Source organism: Chlamydotis macqueenii, chromosome 2 (assembly GCF_036417535.1).
Source record: "Chlamydotis macqueenii isolate bChlMac1 chromosome 2, bChlMac1.mat, whole genome shotgun sequence".
NCBI lineage: Eukaryota > Metazoa > Chordata > Aves > Otidiformes > Otididae > Chlamydotis > Chlamydotis macqueenii.
In genome coordinates this window covers 61,460,293-61,476,713 of record NC_141557.1, presented here as the reverse complement: position 1 = coordinate 61,476,713, position 16,421 = coordinate 61,460,293, and the positions used below count along the sequence as shown (strand labels likewise).

The following is a 16,421-nucleotide window of genomic DNA, read 5'->3' as shown; positions in this document are numbered from 1 at the left end:
TTCAGGAGCATGAACTTGCCTGATGGCAGAAATTAGTTTGTGGAGAGATTCCACCTTACAATTTAAGAACATGATATTTTGCTCTCAAAACAGATTTGTCACAGATGTGTTATGAACCAGCTATTGTCCTCAAGATGCACTTGTAATATTATAATGTGGCTTGATGTTCTCAGCATGGCACCTTCTTGCCCTTGACTTCCCTTCCATCAAGCACTGTTAGCTTGTAAGACACAAGATAGTAATAGTTTGAAGGTGACCTGTATTAAAGCTTTACTGGTTCAAATTCACCTGTGCTCAGTGGTCATTCCCGTACGACAGCAGTATTTGTGAAATAAGTTTGTAGTCTCAGTCCAGTCTTGTGTAGGGTCCCTTCTTTCTACATGAGTTTGTAGTTAGTTTCTCTTGCAAAGTTTGTATCTGTGGGATTTTTTTATTTTTGTTTTAATTTTGTTCTATTTATTTATATTCTAATGAGTACTTTGGAAATTAGCTGGCTTTGTCAAAAGAAAGTTTGATGCCAAACCACAACCAGGTTGTAGATCCAGAAGCTCACTCTTAAACTTAAATCTTTTATTTTTCGTGTTTCAAAGACCCCTTCAGTCTACTCAAGAGGCACGTGTATAGCAGCAACACACCCCCCTCCCCCTTTCCCCCCACTCCCCCCGAAGGTATGCAAGTGAGAAGTTCTGCTGAAGTTGATGAGAACAGTTTTATTCTTTCATTGGGTTAAGGTCAGCTAGCAGAACATCCACTACAAACCAGTATTTGTCATTTCTTATCTAGCTGCTCTCCCTCCAGATTTTTCTATATGTTAAAATTGTCGTTGCTACAGTTGATAGTGAGGACAGAGAAGGGGAATGATACTTCCAAAGAACTGGGCGAATGCATTGTTGCCTCTCTGAGTCTCAGTTTGTTACGAAGAGTATGAACAAAAAATCCTAAGTATCTCATTTGCACTAACAGTAGAGGATTATACGTTGACAGTCTAAGACCAGAGATGTTGGAAGTCTGAGAGAGATGTTGGAAGACCAGAGAGATGGAAGTCTGTCCATAGCTACAGTAAATTTTCCTCTGCTTTGTTGTTTTAAAAAAAAAAAAAAAAAAGCATCCTGGAAGGCTCTGGTTCCTGGAAGAAATGTGACTTTTCTCCAACACAGAAAAAAATTCAAAACTGAATTTTTGTAGTATCTGTGTAGTGTTTTCATAAATTTATTCTGTTTGTATGTGTGTGGCCTTGGTCAGCAAGAGGGAAGTCACATTATGTTGAAAAATTGAAGATGATGATGCTCCAAAAGAATCCAGTGATGTGTCAAAATTCATTTAGAGTTGTAAAAGCTTGTTCTTCAGATTCTGTTAGCAAGCTTTTATGTAAAAAATAGAAAAAGACTTTTTCAATCATAGAATCATTTAGGTTGAAAAAGACCCTTAAAATCATTGAATCCAACCGTTAATTTGACACTACCATGTCCACGACTAAACTACATCTCTAAGCACCACGTCTACATGTCTTTTAAATATCTCCAGGGATGGTGACTCAGCCACTTCCCTGAACCAGTCTATTCCAATGCTTGACAACACTTTTGGTGACAAAATTTTTCCTAATACCCAATATAAATTTCTGTAGTGCAACTTGAGACTGTTCCCTCTCATCCTTAAGTTATTATTGTTTTATTTTAATAATGAATTAAGAATCGCTGGATTAGACAGAAGAACTAAATGAGAGAGATAAAATATTATGTAATACATTTGTTAAAAAAATAATTTTTAAAGTGGCCAAGAAACAGTAGTGCATTGATAAATTTGCTTTCATGCAGCATATTTTCTGCAACAAATGTTTACTTGAAAACACAAACCTTTCATAGTAAGGAGATTTAAAGGATAGAATGAAGATTCTTTTTATTCCCTGATAAAATTGTCTCGTTAACAAATTAACGCATATTTTGTTGCAAATTCAAAGGCTTGATTCCAAGAGAATGCTGTTTTGCCAGAAAGCAAAAAAACCAGTTTAAACCACACAATTACTGTGTCAACTGAAAATAAAAATAAATTCACCATTATGTTACTGTTTTGGTCAACTTCTACAGTAATGTATTTGTCATACTGTTTTGACTAAAATATTTGCCTATTGTTTTACAGTACACTTGTAGGAGAGTAGTGCTCAGTTGTTCGGATATTTTGAGCTTTTAAACCAAAGGGGAAAAAAAAATCCGTTATAAGCTTGTCTGTACAGTTGTCTGATTTTATGCTCATTTCCTAAAACCGAATGTTTTGTTGTTTAAAACAGGTAAATATATAAATTATTTTCAGTATCTCTTAACAGGTTTTATTGCAGTGTTTATTGCATATGGTTGTCAAAGCAGTTCTCTTCATGTTGATTTAGAGCAGTGATAAATGAACAAGTTACTTTATTTATGCTTGCTGTTGTATTAGGGTTACATTTTTGTATCCACAGCGTCTGAAAGATAATTAAGTTTTTTAAGGAATAAACTACTAGCTCACTAGTTAGAGGGGTATCTATATAGAAGCATACAGAGCAGCTGATGAAGAGTAACTCATTTATGTCAAAGGCATTAGGAATCTGACAGTAAATACTATTATCTAAACTTATGGTCAGTTGTTTTTAAAATGTGAAACAAACCCCGAACACACGGCTACAATTTATAAAAAGATTTAAATGGTTACACTGCAGTCTTAGCATATACATATTTGTTATTAGGTTAGACTAACATAACTGCTGTGCATTTTCTTGGTCTTGTATATGTAAATGTCTTGTATATGTAAATGATATGGTAATACTTGTGTGTTGCTGTTGCTTTACTAGTTTGAATTGTTTGCTAATTTTAGCTTATGTCATGTTTTGGCCACCTTCCTCTTTGCTTAACACAAAGCTACCACTGTTTTCAGAAGCAAGTTTGATCCCACCTGGTAGGAGAATTTTGCCTGCCTACTTTTCCAGTCTCTTCTCCTTAATGGAACGGGTTATAGGCTAGTGAATTGTTCCCCAGTCAGTACTTTATATCATATGACCACAGCACATCTTTCACTTTCCAGAATTGCCAGCTACATGCTATTTGTTTCTGTTCTTTGGCAGGAGATTTTATATTTCCAGTAATCTGATTAAGGAGCAGACCATATCTGAGACCCTTCAGTAAAGGTCTGTTCTCCAGCTAAAACGTCTCCTCATTTTTGTTCTGTGGTCTTGCTGAGCATTCAACAGAGTGAGAGAATTGATTTTATCTTAATAGTACAAGTTACTTCCCAGGTCACCATTAAATTGTATGGGAAGGTGATGTTTCCTCTACTGTGTGTAAGGAGGAAGAGTTTATTTTTCTGCACTTGTTTTATCTTACTTGATTTTTGTTCTTTAGATGAGGTCCTAAAATTTAGAGCAAAATCATTTAAGTGTCATAGAATTAAAGGCTAATGCTCCTCTTTCTTGTACCAAAATGCAAGTAAGTAGACCTAGGTTACGCCCAAAAGGGGCTAAAAGGATGCAGTTAATCTTCCTCTGACATCTGTTTATAGCATATGCTTCTCATCAAAGACTTCTGTGACCTCTTGTTTTGTTGTTCTATGTGAAATGTTTGTTCCTCTATCTTCCGGTCTGTATTCTGTGCTGGTAGGACTTCTGGAATATCTCACTTTGATCTCTACTCAGTAACTTAACAGGACTTGGGTATAACAGTGTCTTTGAATTTGGCATCTTTTCCAGCAGTGACAAATACTCATCATGAACAGGGCCATATCCTGACACACAGAAATTTTATACTGATCTTACATGTAAATACAAGAAAGGTGAATTTAAAAAGTTATCACCAAATAGCACTATTTTCTGTGGAAAATTTTAGGTAATTTATCTCTTAACATAGCCTTAACACTCATTTTAATAATTCTGTACTCATAAATACAACTCTCAACTAAATAATTTTGCAAATATTAAAATTGATAGAAAATTACAGAAACTTTTGTGAGTCATTTGTGTAAGACACTTCTGGTTTCATTCGTGTTAAATTACTGTTGGTATTTCTGGAAGGATAACTATAGACTTAATTGTAAATGTTTATACATCTTTCTGATCCAAAATAACATGGAATTTTTGATTGTCATTTAGCTCTTCAGCAGTTATCTGTTTAAAATGCAAACAATATATTTGAGTAAAGACTATGTGTCTCATCATATAAAGATGTTTTATGCTTTCTTTTGAGGTTGGACGTCAATGAAAGACGTGTATATACCCTTTATGGTCAATATCATGTGTGATACCAGAACTTTATGCAGCTTAAAATAGAAGGTGTTTTCTTGGGTACCATTTAGGGGTAGCTTCCTTCTCTGGATGAATTTCTTGTTCAAAAAGTATACTTTTTCCTAAAGGTGGTATAATGTCTTCCTGCTTCCACTGTGTCCATGATTAGGTTGCATGTTCGACTTATTTAAGTACCACAACAGTAAGCAGCAGGCATCAGCTTCTAGAAGCAGAATGATGCAGTTTCTCTAGCCTTTTTGGTTCTCGGCTTCTTTGCTGAGATGCTGATGAGAACACTAGTTAATGCCAAATGGGATCGTACACTTCAGAAAAGTTATTAAATTGTCCTTGGGTAGTAGTAAACTGTATAATGGACTTCTCTCTCATATTTACTATTTCTCATATTTATGGTCTGTTTGTCCCATTCTGGCAATGTGATGAGACTTTTAAATGATTGTCATCTCTACTTAGCTCATAGTGATGTGAAATAGCCACAATTATGAAAGAGAATCTGCCTCGGTAGCATTGCTTTAGTTGTTGAATATTGATTTCAGCTTTTTGTTATTGATTGATACTGATGTAAAGTATTTCCTAATGAAAGAGTCAGATATACTTGTATACACTGCTTTATTTTTATTTTTCTTTTTGTTCACATAGCAGTCTATCTCTTTAACTGTTCCTTATTAAGCAATAAGTGTATGATAACTTACTGTCTAGTGGGTTGACAGAAGAGTTGGAAGATCTCATAGGGTAAGCTATAGTTAAATAGCTATGCCCTATCTTCCCTGTGAAGTTTTGACAGACCAATATTGTCTTGCCAGGAACTCAAATTCAAATATTTAAGACTGTAGCACCCTCCCAGACTTTTTTTTTTGGTTAATTCTTATGCAGTGCAGTTATTTTGGGTGGTGCCCAGGTCTCTCAGTATACCTCTGACTAAAATAAAGCCATGTGAAATAAAGAAAATGTAGCAGAATTTTAACTGTCCTTATAACTGAATACCTAAAATACATTTGCTAGTGCTACCTGACTTTGAATGCTAGTTTAGTAAAACAGTAGGCAAACTTGAAGCCTTACCACTGTAGTTTCTTGTAATTGTCATGGTGTTTCAAATACAGCTATTTACTACATAAAATGTCAAGTCTTGATGGTTAATTTTTTTTTTCTTTCTTTCTGAACAGGTGTTAAACCTCTCTGAAAAGAGATATGACCTTGCCAAGCTTAACCCAAAGGTATTAATTGTCTTCCATAACATACCTCTCCTTCTAGTGTTAAATACAACTTAAATGGCCTGATAAGCCCTGAAGCTATGCAAGCACTGATATATGGTGTAAGAGAACAACTTCTGGAAGATGATAAAACACCTCACATGCATCCCTTTTTATTTTTCCCAAATTCCGTTTTGTGTTTGTGCTTTACATAGCTGTTCCTGTTGTTTTCTTAGACTTTTCACACAGGATCTTAAGCCTGTTGTGACTACTGAAAAATTCCTATTGAGTGATATAAATTTTACTCCAAGTGTACTTTCTTTGTGGAGTCACAGGATATTAGGGATTATATAATGTAATGTACAGTCTGATAGCTGAAGCTAGTGAACTTGGTTCAGATATAGAATTCTCTTTTGAACTATCTTTTCGTAGTTGCTTCTCTGCACAATAGATACCTAAGGAAGGGAACTATTGATGTCTGTCTTCTGTTCCTCCTCACCAATTGTTGTATTTTTTTGTTGTAAAAAATGATATGCAGGTACTTGTCAGCAGCTATTATAAGGCGAGAGTAGCACAGATGTATGTTTATAGCAGCAGACTTACAGGGAGATATACTACCTGAGGAAAATATTAAAAGAACTCTTAATTTTGACCTTTCGAATGCTTTATTGGTCGTGAAGGATTTAAGTTGATCATGGTTACTGATTTTGTTAGGGTTAAATACGCATGTAATAATAGATTGAGAAAACAGTATTATATAGTGACTGAACTTGAATAGAAAGTATGAACAAAATTTTGAGGTGTCAGATGTCTTGCACATGAAGGAAATAAATTGCAAATTAAATAAAAATAATCACAGGCTACTGGACCAGGCCAGTTAACATTCTTTGCTCTAATTTTGACCTTCTAAATATTTTACTGTTATAAAATACTTGAATTTCTAATTGAAAGTTCTCTGTGAAATCAAGATCTTCAGAAATAGTGTCACTTGTGAGCAGTTGGTGGGTTTTGGAGGAAGTTTTTTTGTTTGCTTGTTTTTATAAAAGTACTAGTATCTTTAAAAAACCCAAACAAATCTCCTTCTTCTCCTTAAGAGACCTGTAAGCATATCTTACTTACATAATGGCATTCAACTGAAGTAATTAACTGGGGCTGGAAAAAATGTGGAGACGTTTCACCATCACAATTATTTGAAGCCAGATTTTAATATGTAGTATTAGGCCAAGGTGTCTCTTGTGAATGTTACTTGTTTAATTGCAGATTATGGATGTGGGGTGGCCTGATCTCCATGCTCCGCCTCTTGATAAGGTGTGCACCATCTGCAAGGCTATGGAGTCATGGCTGAACAATGATCCTCAACATGTGGTGGTGATCCATTGCAGAGTAAGTGAGCTGTGTGTATACACATCACCTATCAGTTTGTATTCATTTTCAAAAAACTTGTCATTTAATCTTACTCATTTAAAAAAAAATTTAAAAGTTTGATATGTTTTCAATGCCGGAAACAGTGTGCTAAATCTTTACTTCATTTAAGTAAGCTTAAATTCACTGACCTTGCATGCTTGTTATATATTGCTTTTTATGACAGCTAAGGTTCTAGCCTCTGCTCCGGGTATAGCATGCAGCAATGTTAGTTCGCTTCCTTCAAAAGGAAGGAACTACTTCTAAGGAAGGCACTACTTCTGTGAGCGGATTTAGAAGCTTGAGATTTTTCCACCTTGTCGTGGTTTTGTTAGTGAGGGGGGGGCCTAAGGTGGTAGCTTCTGTAGGAAACTGCTAGAAGTTGCTCCCCTTTGTTCAGTGGACTCGGCCGGGCCTAGGGCGGACGTGCTGCTGGCCAAGGCCGAGCCGATTGGTAGCAGAACGTCCCGTGGTAACGCCTCTGTGATAATGTATTTAAGAAGGGGAAAACAGGAAAAAAAAAAAAAGAGAGAAGAGAAGATGTGAAGAAGCTGAGCAGGGGGCCGAGGGGCAGAGAGGGAGGCGCAGGCCTCATGGGCCTTGCAGGCCTCACCCTCTGGCCTCTCGCCAGGCAGCCAACTGGGCCCGACTCGGTCCGGCCTGGCTGTAAGAAGTGGAGAGGAGATGAGAAGTGAATAAAATGTAAAAAAGATCCTGAGAGACATCTGCCAGCCTGTTGTGAGGAACAGCTGCAGACATCAAGGTCAGTTCAGAAGTGAGGGGGAGGAGTAATGCGGCTCCTGGCCAAGATTCCCCTGCAGCCTGTGGTGACGACCATGGTGAAGCAGGTTGTCCCCCTGCAGCCCGTGGAGGTCCACAGAGGAGCAGAGATCCACTTGGAGCCCGTGAAGGACCCCACACCGGGGGAGGTGGAGGCCTGAAGGCAGCTGTGGCCTGTGGAGGGCCCGCTGGGACAGCTGTTCTGAAGGGACTGAACTCCGTGGAAGAGATGACCCACGCCGGAGCAGTTCCACGAAGGACTGTGGCATATGGGTGGGACCCCACAACGGAGCAGGGGAGGAGTGTGAGGAGTTCTTCCCCCAACCATGAAGGAGCGGCGTGAAACAACCTGTGATGAACTGACTGCAACCCCCATTCCCTCTTCCCCTCTGTGCCACTCAGGGAGGGGAAGGTAGTAGAGATAATGTTAAGCTTGGGAAGAGGGAGGGGTGGGGGGAGGTTATCTTGTTCTCTGTCTCATTATCCTGCTGTTTGTAGTAAGAAATGAATAGTTTTCCCCAGGTCGAGTCTGTTTTGCCCGTAACGGTAATTTTAAGGATTTCTCCCTGTCCTTATCTCAAACCTCGAGCCGTTTTTCCTTATATTTTCTCTCCCTGTTCTCTCGGAAGGTGGGGGCAGTGAGAGAGAGACTGCGTAGTCTGGTCCCGATCAGGGCTGAACTACGACACACCTGAATAGCAAATTCTTTATAGAAGCTCTTCATGTTCAGTGACACTCATGGATTTTGTTGTGGAATAAGGATAGGCAATATGTCACAGATAATCCCTTTAGACTGTTGTATGGTTATAGGAAACGGCATTAACTACATCCTTGGGTACTTTGAACAGATTCTAACTGTCAGCATCATTGCAGTGCCTTAAAGCAAAACTACCATTGCGCAGTGTTACTTCTTGCTTGCTCACAATGAAGAGAAATAAAGAGAAGCCTTAATGAAATACAGATGAAGTGAATTCAGAACTGAGTTGGTAACTGTACTGGTGACACTCCAGGCAAATCTGTCTCTGTCCCTGGCAGATGTTACTCTAAACAAAACCAGGGTGATAATGGGACCAAAACTTCTCTTCAAGTCAGCTTCTGTAGGCCCCAGTCCTGAATTGCTTGCAGGCAGAATGCCATGATTATATAAAACACTATTGAATTCTTGCTACTTGCAGGACTGCAGCCAGGAGAATGGCCCATACATGCGACAAAAAAAAGAGGGCAAAGTATTCCTAGATATTTTATATACATATTGGTAATGCGTATTGTTGATTAATGCCTTTTGGTAATGATTTTAAAGTTTACAGCCACAAAGATAGATACAGCTACTTGTATCAGCTGAGAGACTGAAATTGTTTTTGAAATCTGTGATAATTACTTCTTGGTAAATTGTACTGAATTGATGTAATGTAAATTATTTAATAAGATTTTGGAACATTTTTAAAATTATCCGTAGAAAGATAAGTAGTAGTTGTAAGCTCAGGTGCTCGGGAGGTAAAAATGCCCAAACCTGTTGGAAACACATATGCTTTCCAAAATAGGTATTTTATAGCATCACAACATTGTCTAGACTTGTCTAGATCTCTGGAAAAAGTAATACAAAATTAGAATAGTAGATACAATGTTTCTACTACTAATCAAGTTGGTTTTTTTAAAAAAAATAATTTCCTCTTGGTTGTTAAGACTTGACAGGCATGCACATAGAAATCCTACTTGGTGTTTTTTATGTCACTTGTCAGCCAGCTTGTATAGACAGACAAGCTGTTGCCCGTAATTACCACCTTTCCAACCACACAGGAGGTGCATGAGCAAAAGGACTCTCTGAATTTCCTGTCTTAAAGTTTTGTTTTGTATAGGTCTTAAATAAAACAATGCCCTATAATGTAATAAATTGAATAAGTTATCTTTCCCTTTTTCCTAATATAGGGAGGAAAAGGAAGGATAGGCGTAGTCATATCATCATATATGCACTTCACCAATGTTTCTGCAAGGTAAGTTGTGAATAATGCTTGTTATGTGCTTTTTACAATTAAGGAAACATGAAGAAAATTTAAAAAAAAGATGCCTTTTGATTGTAGTACTGTTTGTCAGCTTACTGTTTGTCAGTTAAGGTGTGTCAGATTTTCTTCTCAGAGAATCTTGGGGCATGTCTTAAAATAGCCTACTTCCGTGACAAAGTTTTCTTGTGATCCTGCTTTTTCAGCAGGAGGTTGGACTGGGTGACATCTTAAGGTCCATTCTAGTCTGAGATATTCAATGATTCAGTGGGAAAATTCTCTAAAGGGTCTTTTGAGATGAATGAAGAAATGTGCAAGAAACCATTTTTATATAATGATACCATCTTTATTCTATTAAACTCTTCTATTTGCCACATCCATTAAGTTGCCTCTTTTGAATCAATGAGAAACTATTCCTAAAGCATTTAAGGAAAACAGTTATTAGAATTGGGAATCAGTATTTGAATAAGGAATTCCTAGACATTGATCAAAGTGCAGAATGTAGTTTAAGAAGTAATCTAGACTTTATCTTGCACTCAGTTCAAACAGTAGTTGTCTGATGACTTGGTTTTGGTTGTTTCTTTTAGAGTGCTCAAATTATGAAATGACAGTTGACAATTTATGTCAACAAAGATGAAATTTGATAAATGGTCTCAAAAGGACGAAATGTATTTTGGTTTGAGTTTTTTGTTTGGTTTTTAATAAAATTGTTTTCCCTTATTCTTTTTTATATGAACCTATATAAATGTATTAAAATAAAAATGCACTGTAAAGGCTATGGTTAAATAAAATTTGGTTCTGAATTCACACCAGTCTGTTAGTAATAGATTTGATCCAATACTGTAGTGGATGAAGTCCTTGATCACTATAGGCTGATGGCAAAATACTCATGGATTTCAGTAGAACCAGCATCTCAGAAAATAATATATGTTTGCTCTGGTAAGCCTGATTGAAAGGTAAATGTAGACTAAGAAATTAAGTGCATTATACACACCAATATATGCTGAAAAAAAAAAAAATATATATGTCTTCAAGTAGTAACTGGGACAGTGATTGCCACAGTTTTATGATAATAATTTGTGGAGAAGTATTGTGAATGACAAAATCTGTCAAGTGAGGATAGTACAATACTGTGTTGTGATCTCCATGTTGCAAAATTGTTTCATCCTTAAAGGTGGTACCTTGCAATAAATACATTTTAATAATGCCATAACAGAACAACACCTGGATGTGATTGTAAAGCCCAGTGATGAAAGGTGTCATCTTTTACCCCAAACAAATTCAGAATTCCTCCAGTGAGGTTGCAGAAGAGGAGTGAGTTTGGAAGTCCTCCTTTAAATTTCTGGATATTTGTTAGCTCCTTACTTAACTTTTCTGTGTAAGAATGAGGTTGGGGAAGTTTCCCAGCTAGCATTTGCATCTCTGTAACATTATCAGGACTCTTCAAAATGGTACATGGAAACCTCACAGAAGCAGGAATTACTGCAGGTGCTGCTGTTGAGGGTGCCAGCTGCTGTGTAAGAAATGGTACTTGGAAGACTTTGAGGATGTTCAAACTAAATAAAGTTCCTAATTGCCTGCATGCACATGCAAAAAAAAATCTAGGCTTAGTTAAGAAGTCTTATGATGCAAGCCCCTTTAGGTTATATGTTATAAATATCTGATTTCCTTCCTTTAGGAAGGAATGTACTGTCAAATTTAACGAGGGCAAACAGAGCTCTTTGTAACTGCTGGTAAAATCTGTTTTAACTAGTAAAGTATTATCAGTCTTTGGCCAGTTATGAGTGGGTTACCTAAATTCTGCGTGGTAGTGTGGGTGAAGAGGTATGAAGATGTATGATGGTTTGGGTGAAGAGCAGCGTTTTTGGGTCAAGGATATTCTAAGCACACACAATGTAATCTTTAATATCCATGAAGAAAAGACATGACTTTACAGCCTAGTTTAGCACCTGCTTAAGACAACTGGTAGCTTCTGATTAATTTTTGGAAAAGATATAAATTCAATTTTTGCCTTATATGCATATGTATACTTTGAGCAATTTTTTTACTTGTAACTCATTTAGGTTGAACTAGACGTGGCATTTAAAATTTGAGATTCTAGAGTCTAATTATTTTGAAACTGCTGGTTTTTTTTTTTTTAATGTTGTGATGTTAATTAACACTGTCAACTACATCTGTTAAGAGACACATTGTTTTTATCTGGTATAGATACAACAGAATCAGCATAGCATGTTACTTGACATATGTGATGAACAGCATTCTTACTGATTTTTGGCACTTCTATTTCTTTTTTATGTACTCTCTTGCCTTCCTCTGCACAGATGCAGAAGACCCCCACCAGAGCCATGCTGGATAGAGAATGAAAGAAAATTTATTTTTCTGAATATTTTGCTCTGTAATTGTGCATTTGAAGAGTTTGTGGTTGTCTGATGCAAAACATTTCTTTTTCAAAGATTAACACTTTTATTTTAAACATTCTCTCCCTTGGTGGCTCAGGGCACAGGAAGCAAAGACTGCATTAATTATTTGACTGGTTAAATTATCCTCTAGCCCAGCATCCTTTGCACCTCATCTACTCCACTACAGTCAGAGCTAGGCAGTGGTTTTCGTCTCTGTAATGTTGCTGCTTCTTTTTTAAAAAGAGAATACATTTATATTTCACAGAGAGGACTCCTCAGTGACACTGTCAGGAAATGATGGCAAGTATCCTTCTTTTGCAGGCTGAGCTGCTTGGCTTTGCTAAAGTTTGTTGCATTATGACTTTAACATATTCATGTTGAAAATACGCAATCTAGTTAATTGAATAAGGGAGTAGCTGCTTTGCCTCAGGACATAAAGTGCCTTAAGGTGTGGAATGAGAAGGTGTCAGTGGGAAAAACATTCCTGTCTGATCTTTAAGTGCCAGAGTTATGAGTTAGGTGCTTCTTTCTTTTCTTTTTCCTTCCAAATATTTTGGCATATTGCAAGCAGTTACCTGCTGAATTTCCAAGATAACCCCCAACTGGAATAATGTAGTATCTGTGTCTCTGTTTTGACAGTGCTGATCAGGCTCTAGACAGATTTGCTATGAAGAAATTCTTTGATGATAAAGTTTCAGCTTTAATGCAGCCATCCCAAAGAAGGTATTTAATTTGTTTCTAATTTATACCAATAAAAAATGTTAACATTATCTTCTGCCCCCGTCCCTTACTCCCTCCCCCTGCTACGTGAAAGCTTTTTCCACAAGATCCTCCGATAACTCCTGAACTGTCAGCACTTTATCGTATACTGATCTTCCTTGATTGATGAGATCAAGATAAGACCTTTTGTACCACACCGTTATCTGCATATGTTCTTACTGCATTGTTTGTTAACAAAGCTATCTATTAACTATCTATTTCTTGATTGCTCAAAGATAACAAACTCATTTTTCTGTAGCATAAATGACGTATATGGAATGTTTGTTGATTAGTTAGTGTGCAATAAAGATCTTATTAGCACTTGTTTGGAGGATCTGCAGATTATGTGTCTACTCCATGTCCATGCTAGTAAGTGTTTGTCAAAGCATGCATTATTTTTTCTGTTTATCTGGATGTCTTACCTTTTCAGTCTATCTGCATGAATAAGGTTGAGTTAGGACTCAAAGTAAGCAGTTTGGAAAGTGAATAGTGCTGGGGTTTGCTATTTACCTCATTTTGACAAGAGATAATGAAGGACTTAGTATCAAAGAGATTGATATCCATCAGACAAGTAATTGTGGTATAGGTGAATCTCCTTTTAGAAACATAAACTATCAACTGGACTTGATTTAGTAATTACTGTTGGTTTTTGGTCTTAATCAGCATGTATACAGTAGGTTGTGGTTTTTTTTTTTTTTACAAGTTGTTTGAAGGATAAGACTTTGTTAGTAATTAAACTAGAAAATAGTAGTAATGAGCATAAGGCATTTGGTTCAGTTAATCTCTAAATGAGAACTTTTCTGTTACTTCCTGAATCAATTTGGTGACCTGCAGACTTTGTTTTCACTTGAAAAATAGTAACACAGCATTCCATTAGACTTTAAATAAACTTTTCATAACTAGAAGTTTACTGGCCTCCTTTTTTTTTTTTTTTTTCATTTTTCAGATTTGTACCTCTATTGTGTTGTATTTTAATAATAAGGATTTGAGATAGGTGCCTGCTAGATAGTGTGAACTGTAGGAGCAAAAGGAAACAGATGTTCTTGATCTTCCCATCTAGAAGCCTTGTGCAGCAGGCATATTTCCCTGCGAGCCAGAGGCTCTCACAGCAGCCTCTGAATTGTGCATCAGGGCAGTTTTTACAACCATGTTGACAGGAAGCTTCAGTAGCTTCTAACTTAGGTGATCTGTATGTGAGCACTAAAGCTAGAGATAAATAGATGTAAATGGTGGTATCTAGCTTTCCTGACCTCTTCAAGGACACTTGTTTAATTCTTTTTGGGGGTAAGGCAGGGGGAAGTCTCAGAGAGACTCAGTTCACCTCCTGGCTGATGGAATTAGCATCTTTGCTCAGCAGTACTGAACTTGAGCTGCCCTTCCCATATTCCAGACACATGCACACACAGATACTTTGGAGTGTCATTCCCCATGAGAACAGAGCTAGTTCTCCAAACCATTTGTCAGAACTGTCCTGAACCTGGCCTTTCTTACCTTTGCTTGGCCTGGCAGTGGCTACTAATCCTATTGCAGAGAAAGGAAAACCAACTCTGTAATATCTGTGGGTAATATTATAATCCTTTTTTGATCCCATTTTGACCAGTTAGTGTCCTGAACCACCTTTTTTAAATGTACTTTTCCTCTGAAACCATTCGTGGATAATTAATTAGTGATGCCCGTATTAAAATCCAGTTGATGTATGAATAGGTATAATCTAGATGAATAGCAAAATGACAAAATTTGAAAGTACACCCATTATTTGTATTTTAAACCATTTTCTCCACTAAGTTTTGTCCCCTGCCCCCCGCCCCCCCAAAAAAAAAAAAAAAAAATTGTGGCCATTAAGTGCATCAGTCCTGAAAATATCACTTAGCTTTTCCCCATTGCTAGTTGGATGCTGTAATAGTGGCAAGGAAAGGAACTATTGACCAGATCTCCGATTCTGAATCCATTTTGACAATACTTAAAAATGGATACTTATTCTCAGATAAGCAATTGAAGGTTTGCCTGAATAAGAAGTGCAGATACAGACCCTTCATATTTTAAAATTTCTCATAAACCTTCAGGATAAATCTTTGAACACACTTCTCAAAAATATGCCAACTGCCTAAAAGCCTCTTAAATGCACTACCTTGAGAAAGCTGTTCAAAAATTCAGTCAAAGTTTTTTAATAATTAAAACCATGTAGTGGTAGATAGAAAATATCCAGACTGAGAGGTCACTGACAAAATGTTTTACTATACTGTTTTTTGTCATGTAACTGTGACAATTTGTAAATTTGTGCTTTTGTTGTACCAAATATTTTCAGAAAGACTGAAGGAGGAAACCAAACTGCAAAGTTGTCTTTTCTTAACATTTCAAAATAAAGTGAGCTTTGCTAGCTGTCTATAAAATGAAACATACTTTAAACAACTACAACGCCCGTTCTGGGGTACTAAAGATGTCATTGTTGAGCGTGATATCTTTCATTGTGACATTACCAGGAGCGTTCAGTAAGGGGTCAGTTAATGAGATCTGCGCATAAAGGGGGAAAAAGGTGATTTTATTTTTTCTGTACGTTGCCAAGAGTGAAGTTAAGTGTAGGTCATGCCACAAGCATGGAAGAAGGAGGGACTCAGAGCCCATAGAAAAATTCAAGGAGACTGATTTCCCTTGGTTACTTAAGGAGACAGGAAGAATTTAACACACACTTCCGTGATGTTCACTTGCATGCATTTGCTCATGAGCTTGTGACTAGACCAAGTATTAAATAGCAGAAATACAATGATTTTCACATTGCTATGGTAGTTTTCCTCTGGTGCTGAATGAAATAACTTCTTGTTATGATGATATTTGCCTGCTTTGGCCTTAATGCTGAGATTTCTGACAAGGGCACCTCTTGCACTTGTTCTAATGAAGTGCACTTCACTGTAAATGGAGTGGGAGTCATGTCATGCTGCTGTAAAAGCCAACTGAAACCTTCAGTTGCAACTAGAAACGTATATGAAAATTATTTACTTTACTATCCCTGCTAGTTCTTTTCTTATTTAGAGTAGTGAATAACTAAAATGAAGATGTAAACAATAGCAATGTAACAGCCATGGTTTTAGTAAAGTGGTAAATTAAAGTATCTTTTTGTGCTATCTTGTGAAGATTATTCTTTTAGAATTATGTGTAATGTCACAATGCTATTCTATCCATGGCCTATAAATATTGATATGTAAAGAATATGTTTTCCTGATATGGTCGCACTACAGTTTTTATTTAATTCAGATAAATTTTGTATTTTTAGATACGTGCAGTTCTTAAGTGGCCTTCTATCTGGATCTGTGAAAATGAATGCAACCCCTCTTTTTCTGCACTATGTTATCCTTCATGGCATCCCCAGCTTCGATGCTGTAGGAGGTAAATTCCCTAACTTTCCCTGTCAAAGTTTAGGCTCAGTGTCTTGTTTCGTTTTAGAGCTTTCTAGAAAGTCTGCATGAATCCCAGAGTTGATGCTCCTTGACATCAGTCCAAATATCACAATGAAAGAAACAGAAGAAGAAAAATATCTTAAGAGTAAAAATTACAGCAGTTGGAAAAAAAAATTCTCGCCCTTTCTCAAATGAAGAGTTGATGCTATTTGTGTCTGCCTAGTTCCTGAACAGTTATGTTC

At 36.8% G+C, this 16,421-nt stretch overlaps 1 protein-coding gene across 7 annotated transcripts in view; it reads left to right on the top strand.

Moving 5' to 3' along the window:
- Window positions 1-16,421, top strand: part of TNS3 (tensin 3) — a 259,528-nt gene that overhangs the window by 124,743 nt on the left and 118,364 nt on the right. For all 7 annotated transcript variants that reach the window (XM_086743082.1, XM_086743080.1, XM_086743079.1 and 4 more), the window contains 5 exons: window positions 5,425-5,475; window positions 6,712-6,834; window positions 9,559-9,623; window positions 12,668-12,751; window positions 16,056-16,168. In XM_086743082.1, coding sequence (XP_086599208.1) covers window positions 5,425-5,475; window positions 6,712-6,834; window positions 9,559-9,623; window positions 12,668-12,751; window positions 16,056-16,168 — 436 coding nt within the window. The remainder of the gene's footprint in view (window positions 1-5,424; window positions 5,476-6,711; window positions 6,835-9,558; window positions 9,624-12,667; window positions 12,752-16,055; window positions 16,169-16,421) is intronic.